Raw genomic sequence first — 23,253 nt, forward strand, 5'->3', positions numbered from 1 at the left:
CTCTTAACTTATGAACAGCTTTATGAAACGGCCCCCTGGGCTTGGAAATGATGTTTTAGATTTTCAAATACAAAATGGGGTGAAATACCGCAGTTTGCAATCTGAACTGCGGTCCGTTCCCAAACGGGGGTTTGACGTAATGAATAAGGGGTAAGGAAATGAAGATAAAGATGTCTAAGGCGCGATAGCTTAGTCGGTAGAGCAGGGGTTTTGGATTCCGGTGACCCGGGTTCGATTCCCAAGTGGTGCGCTAGTGCCCTTTCGTAAGGCATTTATCCTCATTACCAGGTCCCTCGGAGAGGACCTTAAGCCGTCGGTCCCCTGGTGCTTGCTCACAGGCATTCGTGCTTTCTTAGCAGTCAGGTAAAAACCTCGGTATAACCTCTAGGTAATTATGTAATACTGGGAATAGAAACTGAGGAATCAGGTGAGGAATGGAATGAGTGAAACACCTGAATAGAAAAGGAATTAAGATGACAAATGAGAATCAGAGTAAAGAAATTCAATATCGTGAAGGAATAATGGCAAATAGATATCATTAAACTCATATAACCTAAGTACAGACCGCATAGGCAGTGATGAAAAGAAATGCAAATGAACTAAGTCTAGATGTAAGAGACACATGTAAAACAGTTAGAGAAACACAAGTTAAAGGAAACAAAATGGGAAAATGACAAAATAACTATCCTACAATGGTTTAGGCCAGTGGCGGACCGTGACCCGGAGGAGAAGAATTGGGGGGCACAGCATTGTTCACAAACAATTCAATGCCCCTCCAATCATTGTCTCCTCCAGGTCACGGTCTGCCACTGGTTTGAGCAATGTTAGATTACTATTTTGGTACGAATAAATAAAAACAATCCTGTTGTTGACACAACAAACAAAACAAATATGGCTTAAGTTTTGTTGGAAATGTAAGAAGATTTAAAAAAGAAATAATATACTACGCTTTTTAACATCAATAAAAAAATTAATATATGACCATAAATCCCTTAACACTATTTTGTTTAAATGAAATTTATAGCCTCTAAATAACAGAGTGTCAGAGGCAAATAGGGTTTGACTAACAGGTGCAGTCAGGAATTCCTAGGGCATCCACGCATTACCACATTCCTTTGTGCAGGTTGTTAGGCTAATGCTAATTGAACTGGTATTGAGATATATGCTTGAGTGAATTCATTTAGAGGAGAGGTGTGTGTGAGTGTATGTGGTGAGAAGCTTGAGCAAGGTGGGTAAGTAGTGAGAGAGGCACGCCCAAATTCCACTATTGCTTCTAGCCATGAGAGCCTGTCATTTTGGACTTGAAACTTGTTTTCTACCACGCAATCCTACAATTATATGGCCTCATTTTTAGCAAGTTTTGACCTGTGGCTGGATTGCATGAGCAGGCAAATTCTCTGATTGGATCTGGGCAGTTTCATCCTGTGAGGAAATGTAAGTAAACCAATTCGTGCATTTTTATTTATCTCAACCATAATGTAATCGAAATTATCAATAAAAATGAGCTTCAGTGCAGGTATATATAAAATGCAAAATACATGGAGTAACTAAGATATTGTAAATATTGGACATTAATGAGTAATATCATTTCTCACTGAGTAATTTAAATCGCAGGTGAAATCAGGTTTAAATAAAACTTAAGAGCAATGTATAAGCCAGTTTTATTGATTTATGTTCGTCTTTTAAGTTTAATTAATAGTGATCAAAACCAGAAAGCATTCTTAATGAGAGTGGGGCATTAGGACTGAATAGTTGATGTTACAGTATATATTTTTCAGGTAACTCCTTGGGTGGATGTCCGATAGAGCTACCCTACCGGGTGAGAGAAGTAGGCCCTTTGGTTTTAGATGTCAGTCCTTGTTAGAACTGGCACGATTAGCAGCATGGAGCAATGATAAGGAACATGATGACACAGAGGATCGAGGAAGAAGGAAAATTCAGATAGACAGAGATAAGAGGGAGTACTACCACTACACTAGTGAACAATTGATCTTGGTGATCTTTTGCAATGTATGTAAAATGGGTAGTAGAAGTGAGATTTAATAAAAGAAAAGAAATATTGATCTTGGTGATCACCTTTCTATGTTTGGTCCTCGAGGGTGATCACAAAGTTTCTAATGATCTTGGTGATCAGTTGAATTGGTATAGTTGTGTCTTAGTGACAAGAGGATTGATGTAAGTTGATATTGGTGATGATAAACCTCTTCATGTAATGCAATTGATGTAATAAGAAATGAAACTTTATGTTATCGGCACTCTTTGACATTGATTATTGGCAAGTACGTACATTTTCCCAAAGTTAGTTTGATATTATAATATACCGTCTAGCATTCTGAAATTTGAATATTGATAAGTGAATTTTAATCAGACTGGCAAGCTTTGACGAAATTTATGGAAAAACTGCATCTTGTTATATTACAGTATATCCAGTCGCTGTCCCAACAATTGACAATTTGCTAATATGCAAGGGTATTAGATGTTATTCATATAGAAGCTTGTAAACGATTATTTTTTCATTCAAATTGGTTTACATTTCTTAAAAATAATTCATATTGTACTATTTCATTGTATTGCAAGCTAGGAGATCAATCTGGTAAAGCCGTTCGCTCCATTTGTATAGATGTTCATTTAGAAGGCAAGCGGCTTACCAAGGTTATCAGTAAAACGGTTTGATTTATTATGTATAAAATGAAAAAACTATGATTGTCAAGTCGACAACAAAACCGAGATGGTTCCTTTGCTGATTTATATCATTATATAATAAATTGATGATTTTTGGTTCGATATTTCAATCCTTGCCTTGTCTCCCGGTATTTCATCTAAAGTCACTAACTCTGACACAGAGTGTTTACCAAGTAGATGGGGTAACTGCGAGTTCAATAGTCACCAAAGGAGAATTCACGGATCAACGCACGAGGAGCTACATGTAAGGCTGGGTTTCACACATAATACTTTTTACATTACTTTACATGTGTTTCAGATCAATAAACATTCATTTTTTTATTTTTTAAACAAGTTGACAGTGTTTGAAATTCATAAAATTCAAGTTGCAATTCTAATGTACTGTACTACATAAATCACAACTTAGCACCCCTTAATATGATAAATCTATTTAAATATAATAAAGACTACTATACCATCAATCCAATACTCGTTCCCACTCTAAATTTCATTATCCTGTAGCATTCAATCAGTCAGCCATTTTTCATTTAGATCCACTGGTCCTAGAATATGGAATTTCTAGCACAAATATTATTGCATTTAAAACAAAACTAAAGTTTACTTCTAATTATGTATGCCAATTAATCACATAATTCATTTCCACACCCTTTTTTTACCCCTCCCCCTACCATCTTAGTTCTTATGTATTGCTCGTATTTATTATTGTTACTTTTTCACTTTTATGTACAATGTATGTTTATACATTATGTATTGGGTGTCCCACTCATCAAGCTTTTGCTTTTAGGGGCACCATAATCATTTAAACTATATCGTATATTCATGTACGATTTGTATATATTTTGGTTTGTATATTGATTTTTAAATGATTGAATACATTGTAAAATGAATTGAAAATACTGGTTTAGGGTGCTTATTGAAACTCCTAAGGGTCATGCATGACATCCTCTGGTCAGTGGAAGAGCCCCCGCTCCCCTTTCAGGACCAAGAACAGGGGCATCGCTAGGTCTTTTTCAGTGGGGGATGTGGAGGCCGTGATTACCAACAAATATCGGTAGCTATTACCGAAGTCTGGCAACCATGAATGCGCAAAGTGCGAGCTAAAAATTTTAGATTTAGACCTTAAACTTGGACTTTCTAATTGTCGGTAGCCTACAGATCTCCATGATAGCATTGCAAAAAAATCGCAAATTAATGATAATAGTATGCCATTTGACATTATTTTACTGACAAAGAAAATGTAACTCAAAGTCCAAGTAAGAACAAGCAACATGGAGCAGTTGGAACAACTCTGCATGACCCTACAGTTTGTCATTTTCCAGACAAGCGTCAGTCCAACAGCCCTGCACTTGCGTAACAGACCATTAATCATTTTCCAACATCTTAGACTCCACATCTTTTATTACACAGACACACAGGTTTACCTATAATCAAAACCTTGTCTACCTCATTCCTTCTCTTTTTGAGTTTTCTCCTTCCTTTTGCTTTCCTATTCCTCTTTGTCCCTTTCCTCTTTCTCCCTTATTTTTTCCCCCTTCTCACTTTTTTTCATTTATCCCGACGGCAGCACTGATTTACCCACTTAGCAACGGCCCTGACCCTGAGGCTGTTCACACCGCAAGGGGGGACCGTGTGCGGACCGTGGATCGCGCTATCGTAGCGCGATCCACGGTCCGCCCATTGGCATTCGCCGGATTCACACCGCAGTGAGATAGCGCGGTCTATCGTAGCACCCCCTTTTTTGAGAGGTCCTGTTGCCATGACGCGTGACGTCATGAGGTCAGAGCGGTCAAAGATTTCGCGCGCTATTACGAACCCGTACTAGTTAGTTGAGAGCTCGATATCGCTGTGCCTATTATGCTAGCCGGCCTACGTTTATTTCATGGCGTTGTATACATTGTGCATGTATTTCTAATTTGATTAATCTAGATTCTAGACTCTTGTATTTCCGGCGTGCTATCGTAGCTCGGGTTCACACCGGCAGAGATAGCGCGATATAGCGCGCGCTAGACCGCGCTATCTCTCGTGGACCACCCCCAAGAGGCGCTCCAGTGGCACGCCGTTTTGGCTCGCCGTGGCTCGCTGTTGGGCGGACCGAAACGACGTTGTACCTTCCACACCGCAGAGATAGCGCGATCTAGCGCGCGCTAGATCGCGCTATCTCTGCCGGTCTGAACAGGCTCCAAGAGAACAATATCTCTCATGCTAGAGTGACCAGAATTGAATAGCACTTTTTTTGACTGATGTGAACTATAAATTTATGGAACACATGAATACCTTTGGTGGGTCATGTTGCCAAGGCAGACCCTGCATTCTGACCAAGTGTATGGATCTGTATCTGAAATCTGTTCAAAAACAGGCCAGGAAAAGACTCCTCTTCATCATGACTATGACACCAGGAGGTTATATTTAGAAGTACTTTCTCTTATTTTTCGATAAAATATTTAGGTGGTCTGTCTCTGACAGATCACCTCTTAATTTCGTCAGAATTGTCTTTATTGTTTATTTATTTATTCATTTAATTATTTATTTTTCGCACCTTTCTTTGTCACTATTTTTTCTCCCACGCCATGGCATAAGCTCATCTGGCCCTAATTAATTAGAGCAAACTACTGATTTAAGGCATAAATTAGCATGATCAACAAGAAATGAAATTTTTCCCAGAATTTGATCTTACCGTATTGTAGATTATGCCATGGATAACACGTATGCTAATTTTTTATGCGATCGTGCAATCGACTGCCCCCCCCCCCGTCTTCTTAGGCATCGAAATGGCCCGGCCTCGTCCAAAAGACCAGGGGCGGTATTCTGAAAACATTCTTATCTTAATTTTGTTCTTATCTACGTCATGATCTCAAAAGGCGGTGCTGCACCATCCCGAGTTTGCTCAATCTCGAGATTCAAGAAACCCCGTCTCCATCATCGCACAAAGAGCGATTCCTGCTTGAGCGAGGCAACAAGCCTAATGTTTCGAGCATGCGCACTTTCGGATCTTGGAGTTTCAACGGCCCGCGCTTTTGAATAACTTCCCGCGATATGCAATCAAATACATGTAGGCTACTCCTTTCTCTAGCACTTTCGCCGAATTCGACAAGTGTTATGCAACAATCCTCTCAGCTCAGCCTCGCTCAGCGAGTGAAGAAGTGATGTATTCTTCGTAAAATATGATGGCGGAGAAGGAGGCAATGACAGAGAGAGAGGGAGAAAGAAAAGGAGGAGGAAAGAATGCTATTTGCTCACATTTTGCGAAGGCCAATACGAGTGTTGTCATTGACTATGACCATCGTCGATAAATGAGCGCCTCCCCCATATCCATAGGTCTGGTCTCTCCCAAAAATCCATTCACTGTTGGGACACCATTGTTGCTGATTGGGGAATTGATGAACGCTATTCGCGATAATGTCTATTCGCGTGTATAAAATAGACTTTTGCACATGTTTATGTTTTGACCAAGGCGGAAGTGGAACGCAAATTGCATTATGGACTGACGTCATGAATAAATCACCCCGAGTCCAATCTCGAGTGCGTCTGCACCTACGAATTAGCGGGATAGTTCGTCTGCACTGCAAACAATCTCGAGATTTTTCAGATCGGGATAATTTGCCGGATCAGAAATAGCGTGCTAATTTGAAAACTTGGGATGGTGCAGACGGCCTTAAACTGGTATTCTGAAAACATTCTTATCTTGTGTTCTTTAACTTTTTCTTATCTTGCTTTCCATCCTATGCTGAGCGCGTAAATTGACTACTCATGCATATAATACAAAAGCGGGCTAAAAAGATAACAAAATGAAGATAAGTGGTATTCTGAAAACGTTCTTATCTTTTCTCTTTCTTATCTTTCACGATATTTAAGATAATATTTAAGATAGCTAGAGGGTTATCACATCTCACGATGTCCGTGTTTTTTCTTGCTCAAAATCGATGGCCACTAGTAGTAACAAGTACCCACAAGTATTCCTCTCACCCTTTCTTTAATTCACCCTTTATTTTGCCCGTCTCTTTTTTTCTATCCCTTCTTTCTTTCTTTGTTTCTTTTCTTTTGTCTATTTTCTCTTTCTTCCTTTCTATCTGTCTGTCTTTCTTCTTTTCTTTCATTCTTAAACTTTCCAGGTCTCTCTCATAGGATGTGGCGATGTTGACCCTAACCCTGGCCCAACTCCTGATAATAATGGCCAAAAGATATATGTCCCACCATATGAACATAATCTATCTATTCCAGCAAATCATCAGTACCACGAATGTTGTGCTGTATCCAACAAGTCACAGAGGGTATTACTTGATTATGATGTCTGGAATAGAATCCACAGCCTGGGAATTGCACGGAAGCGCAAAACCCATCGAGGTTCGAAGGGTCAGTCAAGGAAAAGAAAGATGATGATAAATGTACCTCCAAGTACTCTCTCTCCTGGTAATGAATATGATCATCCCTCTATGCAAGAACAAGATACTACTGTAAATGAAATTCAGCAACAGCAGATTCCTGTGATCATCCGCCCTCGTATTTTCCAGAGGAAACATAGTAATAAGGAAAGAAGTGGTCTGAAAGTACTAAAATCAATTACCCCTGTTTGTTCTCAAGAAAAGCCATCTAATCAAGACAAACCCCTATTGCCTACCATCTTCCTAAGTAATGCTCGTTCTCTCAACAACAAAATGGATGAATTTGAGCTAACCATCAGGCATCATGCAGCTGACATCGCAGTAATCACTGAAACCTGGCTCAGTGACTCTTCCCTAGGAGCAGCAGATGTAACCGGGTACCAACTGCACTGCAAAAATAGAACTGATAAACGTGGCGGTGGCGTGGCAGTTTACACCTCTGATAGCTTGACAACCCGTCCCCTATCAATCCATAACTGTGCGTATGAATGTTTCTGGCTTTATTTTGATCTAGGGAAAACCAGAAGCAGTATTAGAAGTCTCTACGTTGGAGTTGTATATTACCCTCCTGCCGCACCTTACAGCGTACAACTCCTGGAACATATCAAACACGTTATTGATCATATTAGGACTGTTGATATCTCTGCATCCATCATTCTCCTTGGTGATTTTAATGATTTACAGACTGGATCCTTATCATGCGATTTGGATCTTACCCAACTTATAGAATTTCCAACTCGAGGTAACGCGATCCTAGATAAAGTATTTACGAACGTTCCCTACCATTACAACTCACCACTGAGACTGGCTCCTCTAGGACTCAGTGATCACTGTTCCATCTTGCTCAGGCCAGTTCATGAACTATCTAATAAAGACAAAAGAACTATACTTACCCGTCCACTGAAAGATTCATCAATTAGAGAATTTGGCCAATGGATTGTTAATCATAGCTGGAATAATGTTTATAATGAATCATCAGGTAACAAGGCTACCAGTGTATTCAATAGTTCCTTACATGATGCTTACATTAAGTTCTTTCCCTTGACTAGATCTTTGTTAAAGAAGAATGATAAACCTTGGATGACGTGTAGAATTAAACAACTCTTGAAGGATAGGAATAAGGCCTATAGAAAACAGGATCATGATAATTGGGTTTCTTTGCGTGACCAAGTACAATGGGAAATAAGAAAGTCAAGAGTAAAGTATTATGCGCAAACCGTACATGATCTTAAGAATTCACAGCCTGGAAAATGGCACAAACACATAAAGAAATTGTGTAAGCTAAGTACTAAAAAAGTTGACATCCCTGGTTCTGACGATGACCCTGTTGATACGGCAGTCTCCATTAATACCCACTTTGCTGCAATTTGTAACCAATTACCTCCCCTTGACTTAAACCTTCTTCCAGCTTATTTACCTGCAGATTCCCCTCCACCAATTATTTACCAGGGGCAGGTTCTATCTGCTCTGAGGAAACTAAAGGCAAACAAAGCATCCCATTTCAATGACTTACCAATTCGTCTAGTCAAAGAGTTTGCAGTGGAACTTGCTGAACCGCTAACATATATATTCAATCAGTGCCTGCAGGAAGGCACCTTCCCGAATGACTGGAAAACGTCATGTATAACCCCCATACCGAAAGAGAAAGTGATAAGTTCCTATGATCAGCTGAGACCGATATCCCTTACCCCGTTATTTTTTAGAACACTTGAGTCATTTGTGGCAAAGTGGGTAGTAGAAGATATATCAACCCATATTGATAAGAGACAATTTGGAAATGTGAAGGGCTGCTCTACTGCACACTATCTTGTTCACTTACTAAAATTTGTCCTTGGAAGGCCTTGACAAATCTGGCCATTACGCCTATTTAACTACTATTGATTTTACCAAGGCCTTCGACAGAGTAAATCATTCCATTGTAATACGAAAGCTTATTCTTTTAAATGTTCGTAGGTCGATCATTCCAATTATTTGCAGTTTTCTGACTAATCGAACCCAGTGTACCAAGGTTAATAAGTGTTACTCCCCTCTGGTAGAAGTATCCTGTGGGGTACCGCAGGGTACCAAGTTAGGTCCCGTTTTATTTCTTATACTTGTAAATGATGCTGTATGCGAGTGGGATTCCAGATGGAAGTACGTTGACGATTTAACATTAGGAGAAATAGTTAAACGTAACGGAAATCCCTCTTTACAATCGTCACTTGATTGTCTCTCAAAATGGTGTACTGATAATGATGTTCTCCCCAAACCATCTAAATGTAACCTTATGCTAATATCCTTCCTCAGAAACTTTGTACCTCGTATTGATTTCCACCTTAACTTAACCCCACTCAATGTTGTCGAAAGTATCAAACTTCTAGGAGTTACACTTCAAAACGATCTCAAATGGAACCTACACATTGAAGAAATAGTTTCCAAAGCATCACGTAGGTTGTACACCCTCTGTATTCTAAGGAGATCGAAGGCAAGTTTGGCTGATATGGTGACTGTATACACTACATATATTAGGCCAATTCTCGAATATGCTTCCCCTGTCTGGCACACTTCTATCACAATCAAAGAATCTGATAAACTGGAATTTGTTCAAAAGCGGGCACTCAAAATAATTGTAGGATATGACATTCATTACTCTGATGCTCTGGTAATTAGCAAACTCACTTCACTATCTTCCAGAAGGGATTCACTTTTATTAAACTTTGGACAGAAATTGATGAACTCTGATCATCATAAACACCTACTTCCAACACCAAGGTCCATTTCTTGTACTAGACAATTACGCAACATGACTGGTTTCCCCACAATCAAATGCAATACTGAAAGATACCGTAAATCCACCATTCCTCACCTTGCAAAGATTTTGAAGTAGTTTTCCGCAATTCCTGTATTTTGATTATATAGCCATTCCTTGTCACCATTTCAGCCTGCAATCCTTCTGTCTCCTTTTTTTTTTTTTTTTAGTGTTGTTACAATGTAAGCTTACTCTCTTACCTTATTTTTTCTCCCTCTTTCCTCTTTCTTTTCCTTTCCTATAGTACTATTTTCCTTACCTATTTGAGTCCTATCCCTTACACTTTTCTCTTTTTATTTTCTTGTCTGTCCCTCTTTCTTTCTTTACATCCTTTCTTTGGCTTTCTATCGGTTTTTTGTAGGTTAGGCCTACGTACATGGAAAATTTGAAATGATTACAGTTATTGTCTTGCTATAATGTATTATACTACTTGCTCTTATGTTGAATCTATATATATATATAAATCATTTTGAATCTCATAAAGGATATTCATATCTTTATGTAGTGTCAATCATAATTGACAGTACTTTGGCTTCTATGTTCTCCATGTCACTCTCCACTTCTTCACCACTTTCTGTTTTTCTCTCTACCTCACTCTATGTTCTCTTTCTATTTGGAGGACATACTCCCTCTCTCCCTCTCTTTCTTTCCATTACTCTCATTTCTCTCTCTCTCTTCTTCTTCTCTCTCCCTCCTCCCCTTTGCTTATTTCTCTCTTTCTCAAACTTTTATTTATGAGATACATCTTTTAACTGGAGATAAGTTTTGACGTAGAATACTGTAATTACGTTTTTATTCATTTGCTTTGTTATATTTGTATATTCTACTTCATGAAATTTTGTAAATTGACCCTTTCAGCTTGTGCTGCTGGTCAATTTTTATGTGCATATATACCAATAAATAAATAAATAAATAAATTATATCTTTTGTTTTATTCTGTTTGAATCTTTTAATTTTTTATTTATTTTGAACTTCCAAAGCTGACATTATGGTTCAGGAGTAACCTATTATCCCTGAATTTAGGAAAAACAAATTTTGTTCATTTTCAGGGGAGGAAAATCTACTGGTAACAAACAAATAAGCATTAAAGTAGATGGAGTTGAAATAGAACAAAGGCAGTGTACACAGTTTCTAGGTGTGTATGTTAATCAGAATCTAGACTGGAGTGATCATGTCACTCATTTTGTTACCAAAATTTCTAGAAATATTGGTGTATTATATAGGGTAAAAACATTTGTTAATGATAGGATATTATTGATGATATACAATACTCTTGTACTGCCACATATTTCATATTGCAATGTTCTTTGGGCTACATCTAAAGTGTCAACTACCAATATATTTCTCCTGCAAAAGAAAGCAGTTCGCATATGTACTGGGTCTGGTTACAGAGACCATACAAATCCCTTATTTGTAAAGCTGAAGTGTTTGAAGGTAGAAGATATACATTTTTTGCAAACTGCCTTATTTATGTTCCGTTTTAATGCCAATATGCTGCCTGACTCATTTTCGTCAAAGTTTCAGCCTAACAGCACTGTCCATTCATATAGCACAAGACAGTAATCGAACATACATTTGGTTAATCCTCGCACCGCATTAGCTCATACATGTAAATCAATCAAACACCGTGGTTCAGATGTTTGGAATTCTCACATAATAACTCACATAATATTCGAAATTTGAAAACCTCACATTCTTTTAAATTGGCTGTAAAGCACAATCTCCTTTCAAAATTACAGAATGTTTAAACTGCTAGTAACGTATACATGTAAGTAATTAAGTCTTCTTTCTTTCTCTTATTCGTAACTGAAGATTAAGAATTTAACTTTGTTGAATTACTCTACCATATATTCATAACGATTTGAAACTTAATTGTTATATCTCAGCAATCTATCACTTTTACATTCTTCTCTTTCTTTCCTCTCTTCCTTATTCTTTCATTTTTATTTTGTTTTCTTGGATGCAAAACCAGTTTAAAGGTGCTTCAACCAATCAAGCTTTTAGCTTATGTTGCAACACCTTTGTATGTTCATTATTTACTTGTGTTTTCATACATATATTTATATATTATCTGTGTATTCTTTTACATTGTATATTGTGAGCATGCATGAATAAATTAATAAATAAATAAAACTTCACCTTTGACCTTCTGACCTCAAATTTAATAGGCTTCCAGGGATCCATGCTTGTGTCATACACACCAAATTATATGAGCCTACATGTAGGTTAAGTTAAACATAAGTTATCGGGTTTAAAGGGAATGAAGAAGGGTAAGATGAAAACATGTCACTGTGACCTTGACCTTTGACCTAAAAATCAATAGGCTTCCTAAGATCCATGCTAGTATTATACACATCAAATTATACAGGCCTGTGCTAAGTTAAACTAAAGTCAACACGTTTACAAGGACTGCAGAAGGGTAAGATGAAAATATGTCTCTCTGTGACCTTGACCTTTTGACCTCAAATTTGATAGGCTTCCTGGGATCCATGCTTATATCATACACACCAAATTATATGAGCCTAGAATAAGTCAAACTGAAGTTATCGCGTTTACAAGGACTGCAAAAGGGTGATGACCCATTTCATAACCCCAAACCCCCATCACATTGTTTTCAAAATTGAAACAAAAATAATTTTTCAGAGGGAAAAATACAAATTTCAGTAAAAAACTTAAACAAGTGGAACGCTTCTAGCAGTCTCACATTTTTAATCAATAATATTTACATGTATTAGTTATCATTTTCTATTCCATCATTGTGTAAAGCGCTGTGAAACAATGATATATTGTAAGAGCGCTATATAAATGAACATATTATTATTATTATTATGAGATTTGATAAAGCAGCAGTGCTGACTTGGAATGATTAATCACAAAACGAAATATTCATGATAATAAAATACTATGTCCAGTGACCTAAAATTACTTTTGACCACGATCATGTGCAAAACAATCATTCAATTGTGTCTATGTTTCATGAACTAGATCCATAAACTTTTTAAGTTATGATGCCAATTTAACAAATACCCCCTAACATGGCCAAAGTTCATTGACCTTAAATGACCTTTGATCTAGGTTATGTGACCTGAAACATGCTCAGGATATTCATGGATACATGGTTGCTCAATAAGTTATGATGACTGTCACATTGAAAATACATTTTATTTTATTTATTTGTCTTTTTTTTTTAGCAAAACTATTTAACCTTATCTTGTACTCGAGCAAGGTTGCATAGAGACAGGAATTTGATGTATGAAAGTCAGACAAGTTTGAATTGGATTTATAAATGTTATTTACAAGTAAGAGAATGGCACAAATTTGACGTGAGTTTTATTGGAGTATATCCATGTGACATTTTCTGGGGGCTTGTCCGGGGTCCAACTTGTGCCGTTCGCAGTCACATGGGTAATGTGTTCGTTGGAATATTATATTTTTGAATTTTTGGAATATTGAAACATTGTTTATCTGATATCATCTAGACGAAGTAGAATTTTTCAATTAGAATAGGATAGATTTTTTTTTTCAAAATGGATTATGCTAGTTTAATTGCAGCTGGTGAAAAGTTTGGGTTTACTGGCGAAGACCTCAGAAATTTTGTTTCGGAAGAACAGAAAAAGCAAAGGGAAGAGAAGAGAATTCAGTTGTTAGAATTAAGGAGACAGGAAAAAGAAACAGCAGAAATACAGTTAGAGATAGAACGCCAAAGAAATGCAAAAAGTGAATCAAGTTCTGATGGTATTAGAGCTAGGTCTCCAGAGTTACCTCGATTTTACGAAGACAAAGATAACATCTATGCTTACTTACAACGATTTGAACGTTATGCCCAAAGCCAAAGTTGGCCAACCACAGATTGGGCAATGAATCTTAGTGCTTTACTCACAGGAAAAGCCCTTGATGTGCACGCTAGATTGACCAGTGATGAAGCAAAAGATTACAGGACATTGAAGACAGCCCTCCTGAAGGCCTTCCAGCTTACAGCAGAAGGATTCCATTCGAAGTTTTATTCAGGTAAACCAGCCAACGGAGAAACCGCATCCCAATATGCGAATATACTGGAGAACTACTTAACTAGATGGATTGAGCTCTCCAGCATCAACCATCGATATGAAGGCCTATTTGATCTTCTTCTCAGAGAACATTTCATGAATGGGTGCCATCGTGCCACAGTGCATACCACAAGACCAGAAGGTAAAACTTATACTCCTCAAACTCCACCTCGACCCCGAACACCACAAACATGTACCAACCAGGTCACCTGTCTAGAAATTGCCCCAAACAGACAACCAAACCTAATGTGCCGAAGACTTGTTTTATATGTCATAAACCGGGTCACTTTGCTAATAATTGTCGTTTCTCTTCCATTAAGTCAGCAGGTTTATTGGTATCACAGGAACCAGAAGCAGCCTGCGAATCAGAAGTTGAATCAGGAACCGAAGCTGATTATTCACACCCCGAATATTCAGAACCTATCCCACACAGTCCATGTCAATGTCCATCTTGTACCAACCAGGCATGAAAATTGGGTATGAAAAAAAAGCTGAAAGGGTTTTGGAAATGTTGTTGACAAGACAGTGGGCGAAGCCCACCGGGCGAGCGGCTTGCCGCTCGCTGCTAACGGGTGGGGTCCAGGGGCAAAGCCCCGGTCGGGGTCCAGGGGGACGCCCCCTGAAGCTCCTGGGTTTTATCAATTTTAAAACTCCAAAAACCTGTTTGAGTTGAATGATTGTAATGAAGTATTTATATGGATTTTTGTCCAAAATTCAATTTAAAAAAAACTAAAAAATACTAAAAAATCAAGTACCGTAAACCGGGGTGACTTTGGACAGTTTTTAAAAAGAAGATTGCTTCAGCTACATTCCTTTCGCCGTTGATTTTTCTGAAAATATTTAGTTATTTTATGATAAAGGATATGTAAATAATGAAACGAGCCATTTAATTATTCACATATCCCCCTATCATCACATATCTTAACTGTCCAAAGTCACCCCGGTTTACGGTAATCAACTTAAGTCATTTACCAATTTAATCAGTCTTACCATAATAAGCTACTTGTCATACTTGTACTTGAGCAATTTGCACTGAAAGTTTTCTGATAACTTTGTCTTAGCTGATTTCTCATGAAGTTGACCTTCAGCTATTTTAGTTCACCAATCTCTGCGAGCACATTCAGCTTCTTTATCGGTCTTCCACCGGTCCGATATGATATGCGCGCCCGGTCGCTGCATGCCCGGCGCGCCGGGTTGTCCCCAGCGATTGCAAGCACACCACCGCTGCACTGCATGCACAGAAACGTAAAACACACCGCGAAATACACGTGTAGAGTTGAGATGTGCTAGATAAGAGATTCCTGCGCAATCGTTGTAAAGGCCGAACGTCATATAACACGTAAGATATGCTAAAACATTTTAGCGCTAAAAATCGGAAATTAAAACGCGGATTTTAGGAGTAAAAAAAATGGAAATTCAGCAAACAAAAAACGTGGAAATCCGCGGAAACGCAGAGAATTTTCATGCCTGACCAACACACAGGTTCGAATTGAAGCTTCATGCATGGTGGTAAGGATGCCACCCGATACCCCTCCTTTTGAATCCACAGCAGACCATGTCACATTTAGTTGCGGACACAGATTACCACTGATGAGCGCAGCATGCTCTGATGAGTATGTAGTCAAAGACATGCCAGTTGTTGAAGGTATGATAGGTAAAAAAATAATTTCAGTTCTAAGAGACAGTGGTTGCAGCGGAGCAATCATCAAACAAGATCTCGTATCACAAAAACAAATGACAGGTGAAGAATGTACTTGTGTTCTAATTGATCGTACATTGAGAACCTTCCCAATTGCAATGATTGATGTAAACACCCGCTTTTACGTTGGTAAAGTTCGTGCATTGTGTGTAAAAACTCCTCTATATGATCTAATTCTAGGAAACATTCCTGGTGTAAAATCACCAGATCATCCAGACCCACATTGGAAGCCGACAAATACTGTCACGCCATTTTGCGCAGTACAGACCAGAGCACAAGCACAACGAGAAGGCAAGCCATTTCGTCCCCTCAAGACTCCAAATCCCATGAAGGACATCGTGACGCCATCAGTTCTGAAAGAAGCACAGCAGAAGGATCAGACTTTGCATCGACTACGAGAATTGGCCGACAGCGGTGCAGAGAAAGTAAGTCACCATAGTAACATCTCTTCATTCAAGTACAGAGATGGAATACTGTTTAGAGTATTTCATTCTTCCAACACAGATCCAGATTCAGTAATCAAACAAGTAGTTGTACCAAGCGAGTACCGTAAACAGGTTATGCACATGGCCCATGAGAATCTCCTAGGAGGTCATCAAGGTGCAAAGAAGTCAACAGAGAAAATTCTCACCAATTTCTTTTGGTCTGGGATAAGTTCAGATGTTACCAGATATGTCCAATCATGTGATGTATAATAATAATAATAATAATAATAATAATGGTTATTTATCTGTGCTATACACAAAAAGTATAACAGCGCTTACAATCAGAAATAAAATATAAATATAAATGTTACGTAACAAACATGTAGAATTATATACATTAAATTGCATCAACCATTGGTATGTCAGCGTACATTAGCTAAAGGCCGAGTAACCAAAGTTCCCTTAGGGAAAATGCCGCTCATTGAAGTCCCCTTTGAGCGTATAGCCGTAGACATAGTAGGACCAATACATCCCATGACCGATAACAAGAATCGTTATATTCTCACTGTTATAGATTACGCCACCAGATATCCTGAAACAATTCCTCTACCAAGCATCGAGACAGAAAGAGTCGCCGAGGCCCTTGTTAGCATCTTCACCAGAGTTGGAATTCCAAAGGAAATGCTGACTGATCAAGGAGCCCAGTTTACATCAGATCTCATGAAAGAAGTAAGCAAGCTACTTTCTATCCGTCACTTCACAACATCACCGTACCACCCAGCAGCAAATGGTCTCGTCGAACGATTTAATGGAACCCTCAAACAGATGCTGAAACGTATGTGTGCAGAGAACCCGAAGGATTGGGACAGGTACATCACCCCACTTCTGTTTGCAGTCAGGGAATCACCACAAGAAAGTATGGGCTTCTCACCGTTTGAGCTTCTCTACGGAAGAAAAGTTTGCGGACCCCTCGACATTCTCAAGGAACTCTGGACCGGTGAAGTTGAAACGGCTGAAACGAAATCCACCTACCACTACATCTTGGATCTCCGTAACAGGATCGATGAGACATGTAGAAATGCCAACGCCCAACTTCAGAAGTCATCAGACAGATATGCCAGATACTACAATCAGAAGGCAAGACATAGAGAACTTCAGGCTGGAGATAAGGCACTTCTACTTCTCCCAACTGATCGAAACAAACTCCTCCTACAGTGGAAGGGACCCTTCGAAGTAATCTCCAAAGTAAGTCCTACTGACTACAGGATTGATCTAAATGGTAAATCAAAGGTATTCCATATCAACCTTCTCAAAAAGTATCATGATAGCATTGACCCATCTTCTTCTCTTTCAGATACTCAGACGGCTTGTACTGCTATCATCGAATGTGAGGATGACGACACCGAAGATGACACACCACAACTAACCAACACATCTCTCTTACAACCATTTCCGTTACAGGCAAAGGAGTCACTTGATGACGTCACAATTAATTCAGACCTTTCTTCCCCACAGAAAGAACAAATCAATGAACTTCTCAACCACTATCAAGATGTCTTGTCAGATCTACCTGGATGCACCTCGTTAGGCGAGCACAGCATCATACTAAAAGATAATGATTTCAAGCATCTCAAGAGTAAACCCTACCCCATTCCTTATTCTCTTAGGGATACCGTCAGAGACGAAGTGAAGACAATGTTGTCTATGGGAGTTATTGAAGCATCACGACGTCGTGAATTTCGTCGCCAATTTCGTCGTGAATTTGTTTTGCTTGCCTGGGCGGTATGCGGGTTGAAACCAATTTGTCTGCTGCTAATTCCTCCACTCACAACAGGGTCTACATTCATTTAGTCTAATGCAATTCTGTCCATTAACTTTTCACCTAACTATGGTCCAATAACCATTTGGTCCAGTCATCACTTCGTCTTATCACCAGTTCGTCTATGACCATTTCGTCTCATAACTAGTAATTAGTCTAATATCAATTTTATTTTCCTTAATTTCGCCCAATTAACACTTAGTTCAATTAGACCAATATTAAATGGCATATGGAATAAATGGCAATTGGACCAACTTGGTTATTAGACGAAACGGCAGTTAGACCATGTGGATAGTGGACGAACTGATGGTACTAGACCAAATGATATAGCAGACGAGTTGGCATTAGACCAATTGAAAATAAACCATTGAAACGACAGAACGATGCCCACTGCTATCCAGATGCATAGGCGGATCCAGGGGGAGGGGGCCGAGGGGCCCACCCCCCCCCCCCCCCTATAGGCGGAGCAAAAAAACATGAAAAAGGGAAGAAAGAAATAAAGAAAAAAGAGGGAAAAGCTTGAATGGAGAAAAAAGAAGAGGAAGATGAGTGAAAAAATAAGATGAGGGGAAGACATGGAAATAAAAAGAATCTTTCATGTCACTATATCAAATTTTCGCTCGCGCTCGCATTGCATATAGGTGTTCCAGGGGCGGATCCAGCCTATTGTGTTTGTCCTCCATGCATTGACATATAATCTTTCCATTCATTCCATGTCATCATTTGACCTTTCCCTGGGTCTGCACATTCCATCCCCTACCCTATCTAATCTGTTCCCATGGTTACCCCTCACCACTGTGTAGAGAGTTATATAATACCCTGGACCCTGCGTGGTACCACATGTTCCATATGTATGAATAAAGCACTTGTTCTTTGACCAGCAGAGAGAGCAGTCATGTGTGTTTAGTGTTTGTGACTACAGTGTTATAGGATGCATCATTTAATATATTTTTAACAATTAATGCAAGCGCAAATTGCGAGCATAAATCTTTGTATACATTGTCATGAAAAGGGGATTGTATAATCAATATAGAAACATACAATCAAAATGCGAGCATGCAGCGCTAGCTGCCATGATACGTTTTGACAATCAGACCTGCATGAAAAGGGATATTTTGAAAACTTTATGGAATACATGAAAATAATATACCTTATATATCTGAATTTGTGAGCGCGCAGCGCGAGCGGAAAATGTTAATATTTAGACCATAAAACTGTCATATTTACGGAGCACTTTTTAAAAATCAATTTGTAAATCACGCAAAATAACTTGGAAAGTTTGATTTTCGAGATGAAATATGTTTGTATATTGACTTCCAAACTTGATATTTTAACTCCATATTGAACAAGATATAAAAATCACCTAACAGGCAATGTGAGCGCGAATTAAGCGCGATCAAAAATTTGACATGAAAAAGTGACATGAAAGATTCTTTTTATTTCCATGTCTTCCCTCATCTTACTTTATTCACTCGTCTGCTCCTCTTCATTTTTTCTACTCTCTTTTCCTTCTTTTTTCTTTCTTTCTTTCCCTTTTCCCTTTTTTGCTCCGCAAATAGGGGGGGGGGCAGGCCCCTCCCCCTGGATCCGCCTATGCATCTGGATAGCAGTATGGGCATCCGCCATCGTTCTGTCGTTTCAATGGTTTATTTTCAATGGTCTAATGCCTACTCGTCTGCTATCATTCGGTCTTCCATCAGTTCGTCCACTATCCACATGGTCTATCTGCCATTTCGTCCAGTAACCAAGTTGGCCCAATTGCCACTTATTCCATATGCCATTTGGTCTAATTGAGCTAAGTGTTAATTGGGCGAAATTAAGGAAAATAAAATTGATATTAGACCAACTAGTTATGAGACGAAATGGTCATAGACGAACTGGTGATTAGACGAACTGATGACTGGACCAAATGGTTATTGGACCATGGTTGTTAGGCGAAAAGTTAATGGACAAAATTGCACTATAGACTAAATGAATGTAGACCCTGTTGTGAGTGGAGGAATTATAGCAGCAGACAAATTGGTTTCAACCCGCATATAACCGCCCAGGCAAGCAAAACAAATTCATGACGAAATTGGCGACGAAATTCACGACGTCGTGAATTTCGTCATGAATAATTCGTGACGAAATTCACGATGTCGTGAATTTCGTCGTGAATATTCAAATTGGCGACGAAATTGGCGACGTCGTGAATTTCGTCGTGAATAATTCGTGACGAGATTTCGTCAAGAATATTCACGATTTGGTCTGTATGCGATGTCCCTTCAGGGCCACCATACGTAACAGGTTCGAAGATGGAAAGTCTACAGGACGTTGTTTCTCCATCAATATCAGGTGAATGACAGGAGACCTCTTTAACCCTAAATAGACTGGGCTATTTTGATGCCTAAGAAGACTGGGGGGGGGCTGATTCAGCCCCCCCCTATGATCTCGGCCGTCGACCGCGCGATCGCGACGAAAATTGGCACGTGCGTTACCCATGGCATAATCTCCAAGACTGTAGGATCAAATTTTCCGAAAAATTTCACAATTCATTAATTATGCTAATTTATGCGTAAAATCAAAGATTTGCTCTAATTAACTAAATAAGGCCTCTAAACTGCTATTTTTTTATTCGTAGACACTTTGTAGGAATCTGATCAAATGTCCTTTTAAAAAAATTCAATATCACAATTCTTTTCTTATGTATTTTATTGTTTTTTTAATTTCTTATGTATTTCTTTGTTTTTCGACTTTTTGTTTTTTATTGTTTTTTCGATGAAAATCGTCTGCGACTTTATTCTGACCATTAACAAGATGAAATTAATTGAGTTTAATAAGTAAAATTGAAAATAATGATACATTTATGAATTTTGGCTAAAAACACAATTTGCATTGGATTTGTACACAAATTCACGTTTTTGAGCAATTTTGGGTCGACATGCACTTACAAAATGTTCCGTAATTTCGGAACCACGTACCCGGGCGTCGCAAATTTGGTCTCAAAAGTTGCGCAAGACTTGAAAGAAAAAAGTCATGGAACGGCACGGCGCCACCTTTTCGCGTTACAGATTTATCGCAAAAAATGTCGAGGGGGGGCTGAATCAGCCCCCCCCCCCAGTCTTTTTAGGGTTAAGACTCGAGATAATATTCTGGATCTTGCTGTAAAAGAAGAGTCCAAAGTCGTTTGCAAGACCTGTATCTGATTCATTATCAGGAAGAACTTGTGCCGTTGGACAAGAAAGCCTCTGCGTGAACTGGAAAAGCTGCTTAGTGTCACACTGCGCTATCTCATCAGTCAGGTACTGAGATTTTGATTGATGTATGATAGCGTTGTAGGATTTACACGTCTCCTTGTATATTTGTCTATTGATTTCAAGGCCAGACTTCTTCAATATACGTTCAGCACGGCGTTTGGCTCTTTTCGCCTCGCGAACTTTATCCGTATACCAGGGAGCTTTTGGCCTGAGAGAGACGAGTTTAGATTGCTTTGGTGCATGCTTGTCAAGGAGTTGTTTCAAGACAGTGTTATACTGAACAGCCATATCAGAAGCATCGTTGGTTGGAGGGAGTTCAAGCAATGCATGTTTAAGGTCATTCCTGAACTTGAAAATGTCAATATCACAAAGTTTCCTACAAGTGATCAGCTTCTTTGATGACACAGGACGTACAAAGTTCAGAGTGGTAAGCACAGCTGAATGGTCAGAAGGAAGTCCAGAAATGATGTGCGTGTTCAATATTGGATGACCGAACTTCCTTGAAATGAGCAGATCTAAAATGTGCCCAGCTTGGTGTGTAGCTAACCTAACGTGCTGTTGCAGATTACTTGCATCTAAGATATCTAGGAATATCTTAGCATCTCTGTCAGATTCGTCATCGACGTGGATGTTAAAATCCCCTGCAATCATCAGTTGATGTTGATCAATCACAAGTGATTCTAGTAGTGATGAAAATTCTGTCACAAAATTGTGATACGACAGTTTGTTCCTCGATGATGGGGGTGGTCTGTATATGACACAAGATCTGAAAACGACAGAAGTCGAGATTCGGACCAGGACATCCATGTGCTCAAAAGAAGAGAAAATCGTGGAGGAATTCCTGGTAAGTTCCAAGGAGGAGCGATGTACATGTATGATGCATATGCCTCCACCCCTAGATTTGCGAGGTTCATGTATTACACGAAAGTCTGGCAGAGTTGAGGTAATGTCCGCAATTGTGACGTTGTCGTGGGAATCACCACACAGCCATGATTCGGTCAGGAACAGAAGATCCAAGTTGTTACTAATGATCAAGTCACAAATCTCTGTAGATTTATTGTTCATGGATCGACAATTCCATTGGCCAGCTTTAAGACAGGTTGCACCATTTTGAGGTGTTGAAGGAACAAATCCAGGCCCCTCCTGCACCGGAGTTAAGTAGACGAGATTGGAATGACAGGATGAACGAGATAAATCTCGCACTTCATGTCTGCCGGATAAATCTGGGTTGGAGACTAGCACAGGAATTGGTTGGAGACAATTGATGCGTTTCCCACCCCTCTTTCCGCGTTTTCTCCATCGTCTGCGCTTTCCTTCTTTCCAATATTGTGAGCAAGGTGAAGATGGCGCTGTTGTTTGAACTCCATGGACACTGCATGGTTTGCGTAGCAAACGTAGACATCTAATCCGAGAGCAGACTTCACTGTCAGGTGTGCACTCATCCTCGTGAGGTCGTAGGCTTTGAAGATACAATGCTGAGTACTGAATAAGTCTTACATTCAGAGCCATCTTCATGTAAATGGACTTAAAGTTTGGATCACAATAGTCCAAGTCATCACTGAATTCCAGTCGAACAAAAGGCAGATGATAATTAGAGAGTCCAGTGAATAGAATGGTTGAATGACCAGTCTGAAAGGGCACAGTGGCAGATTCACTGCATGTAGAAATCCAATGGTGATGTGAAGTACTTTGATACAGAAAAACTGCAAAAATTAGATGATAAATACTGGAAAATGCAATATCCATGACAGTACCCAAAGCCATCATTCTATTCTATGGACTTTATCCTCTTAGCTTGTGTAAAAATCACCATGCCTAATCAACTGTTCCAGGACAAACTAAAGAGTAAAGTGGGAGCCTGTGAGAGCGCTGTCCAGCGCTGCACAGCACTCTTCTCTTCCTTTTTGAAGAGAGAACAAGCATACTCCACCATAGAACGAGAGTGTCTAGCCGTAATTTGGGCTGTTAAGAAGTTTGAGCCATATTTGTACGGAAGACAGTTTGTGCTCGAAACAGATCACCATCCTTTGACCTACATGAATAGTGTGAATCCTGCTAATGGAAGACTGATGCGCTGGATTTTAGCGTTACAGCCATACAGGTTTAGAGTGGAGGCTATTCGTGGTAGCGACAATGTTGGAGCAGATCTTTTGAGTAGATTGTAAATAAATAAATGAAA

At 39.2% G+C, this 23,253-nt stretch overlaps 2 protein-coding genes across 5 annotated transcripts; one reads left to right on the forward strand and one right to left on the reverse strand.

Annotated features, from left to right (window-relative positions):
- The first annotated feature begins 1,100 nt into the window (after positions 1-1,100).
- On the forward strand, positions 1,101-16,281 carry LOC135153199 (uncharacterized). 4 transcript variants are annotated; one of them, XR_010292711.1, is made up of 4 exons: positions 1,108-1,434; positions 1,779-2,010; positions 6,792-14,372; positions 15,775-16,016. XR_010292711.1 is itself a non-coding variant. In XM_064095486.1 (3 exons), the coding sequence occupies exons 2-3, from the start codon at positions 13,377-13,379 to the stop codon at positions 15,790-15,792; spliced, it is 1,014 nt and encodes a 337-aa protein (XP_063951556.1). In that variant the 5' UTR covers positions 1,101-1,434; positions 1,779-13,376; the 3' UTR covers positions 15,793-16,016. The 4 variants fall into 4 exon arrangements, 3 of the variants coding, with proteins under 3 accessions (XP_063951556.1, XP_063951554.1, XP_063951555.1); XM_064095486.1 differs by having other exon boundaries at positions 1,101-1,434; positions 1,779-14,372; XM_064095484.1 differs by having other exon boundaries at positions 6,792-16,281.
- Positions 16,282-20,921: 4,640 nt separating this feature from the next.
- On the reverse strand, positions 20,922-22,583 carry LOC135153255 (uncharacterized). The gene has a single exon (XM_064095729.1). The coding sequence runs from the start codon at positions 22,581-22,583 to the stop codon at positions 20,922-20,924; it is 1,662 nt and encodes a 553-aa protein (XP_063951799.1).
- Positions 22,584-23,253: the final 670 nt, after the last annotated feature.

Source organism: Lytechinus pictus, chromosome 2, assembly GCF_037042905.1.
Source record: "Lytechinus pictus isolate F3 Inbred chromosome 2, Lp3.0, whole genome shotgun sequence".
In the NCBI taxonomy this organism is placed as follows: domain Eukaryota; kingdom Metazoa; phylum Echinodermata; class Echinoidea; order Temnopleuroida; family Toxopneustidae; genus Lytechinus; species Lytechinus pictus.

Bases quoted from the DNA above. Each gene is read 5' to 3' on its own strand.
- LOC135153199 (XM_064095484.1), top strand. From the start codon at position 1,795: ATGTCCGATAGAGCTACCCTACCGGGTGAGAGAAGTAGGCCCTTTGGT. The intron at 2,011-6,791 runs GTATGTAAAATG...TAAACTTTCCAG, and splicing joins TCTTGGTGATCTTTTGCAAT to GTCTCTCTCATAGGATGTGG.
- LOC135153255 (XM_064095729.1), bottom strand. From the start codon at position 22,583: ATGGCTCTGAATGTAAGACTTATTCAGTACTCAGCATTGTATCTTCAA.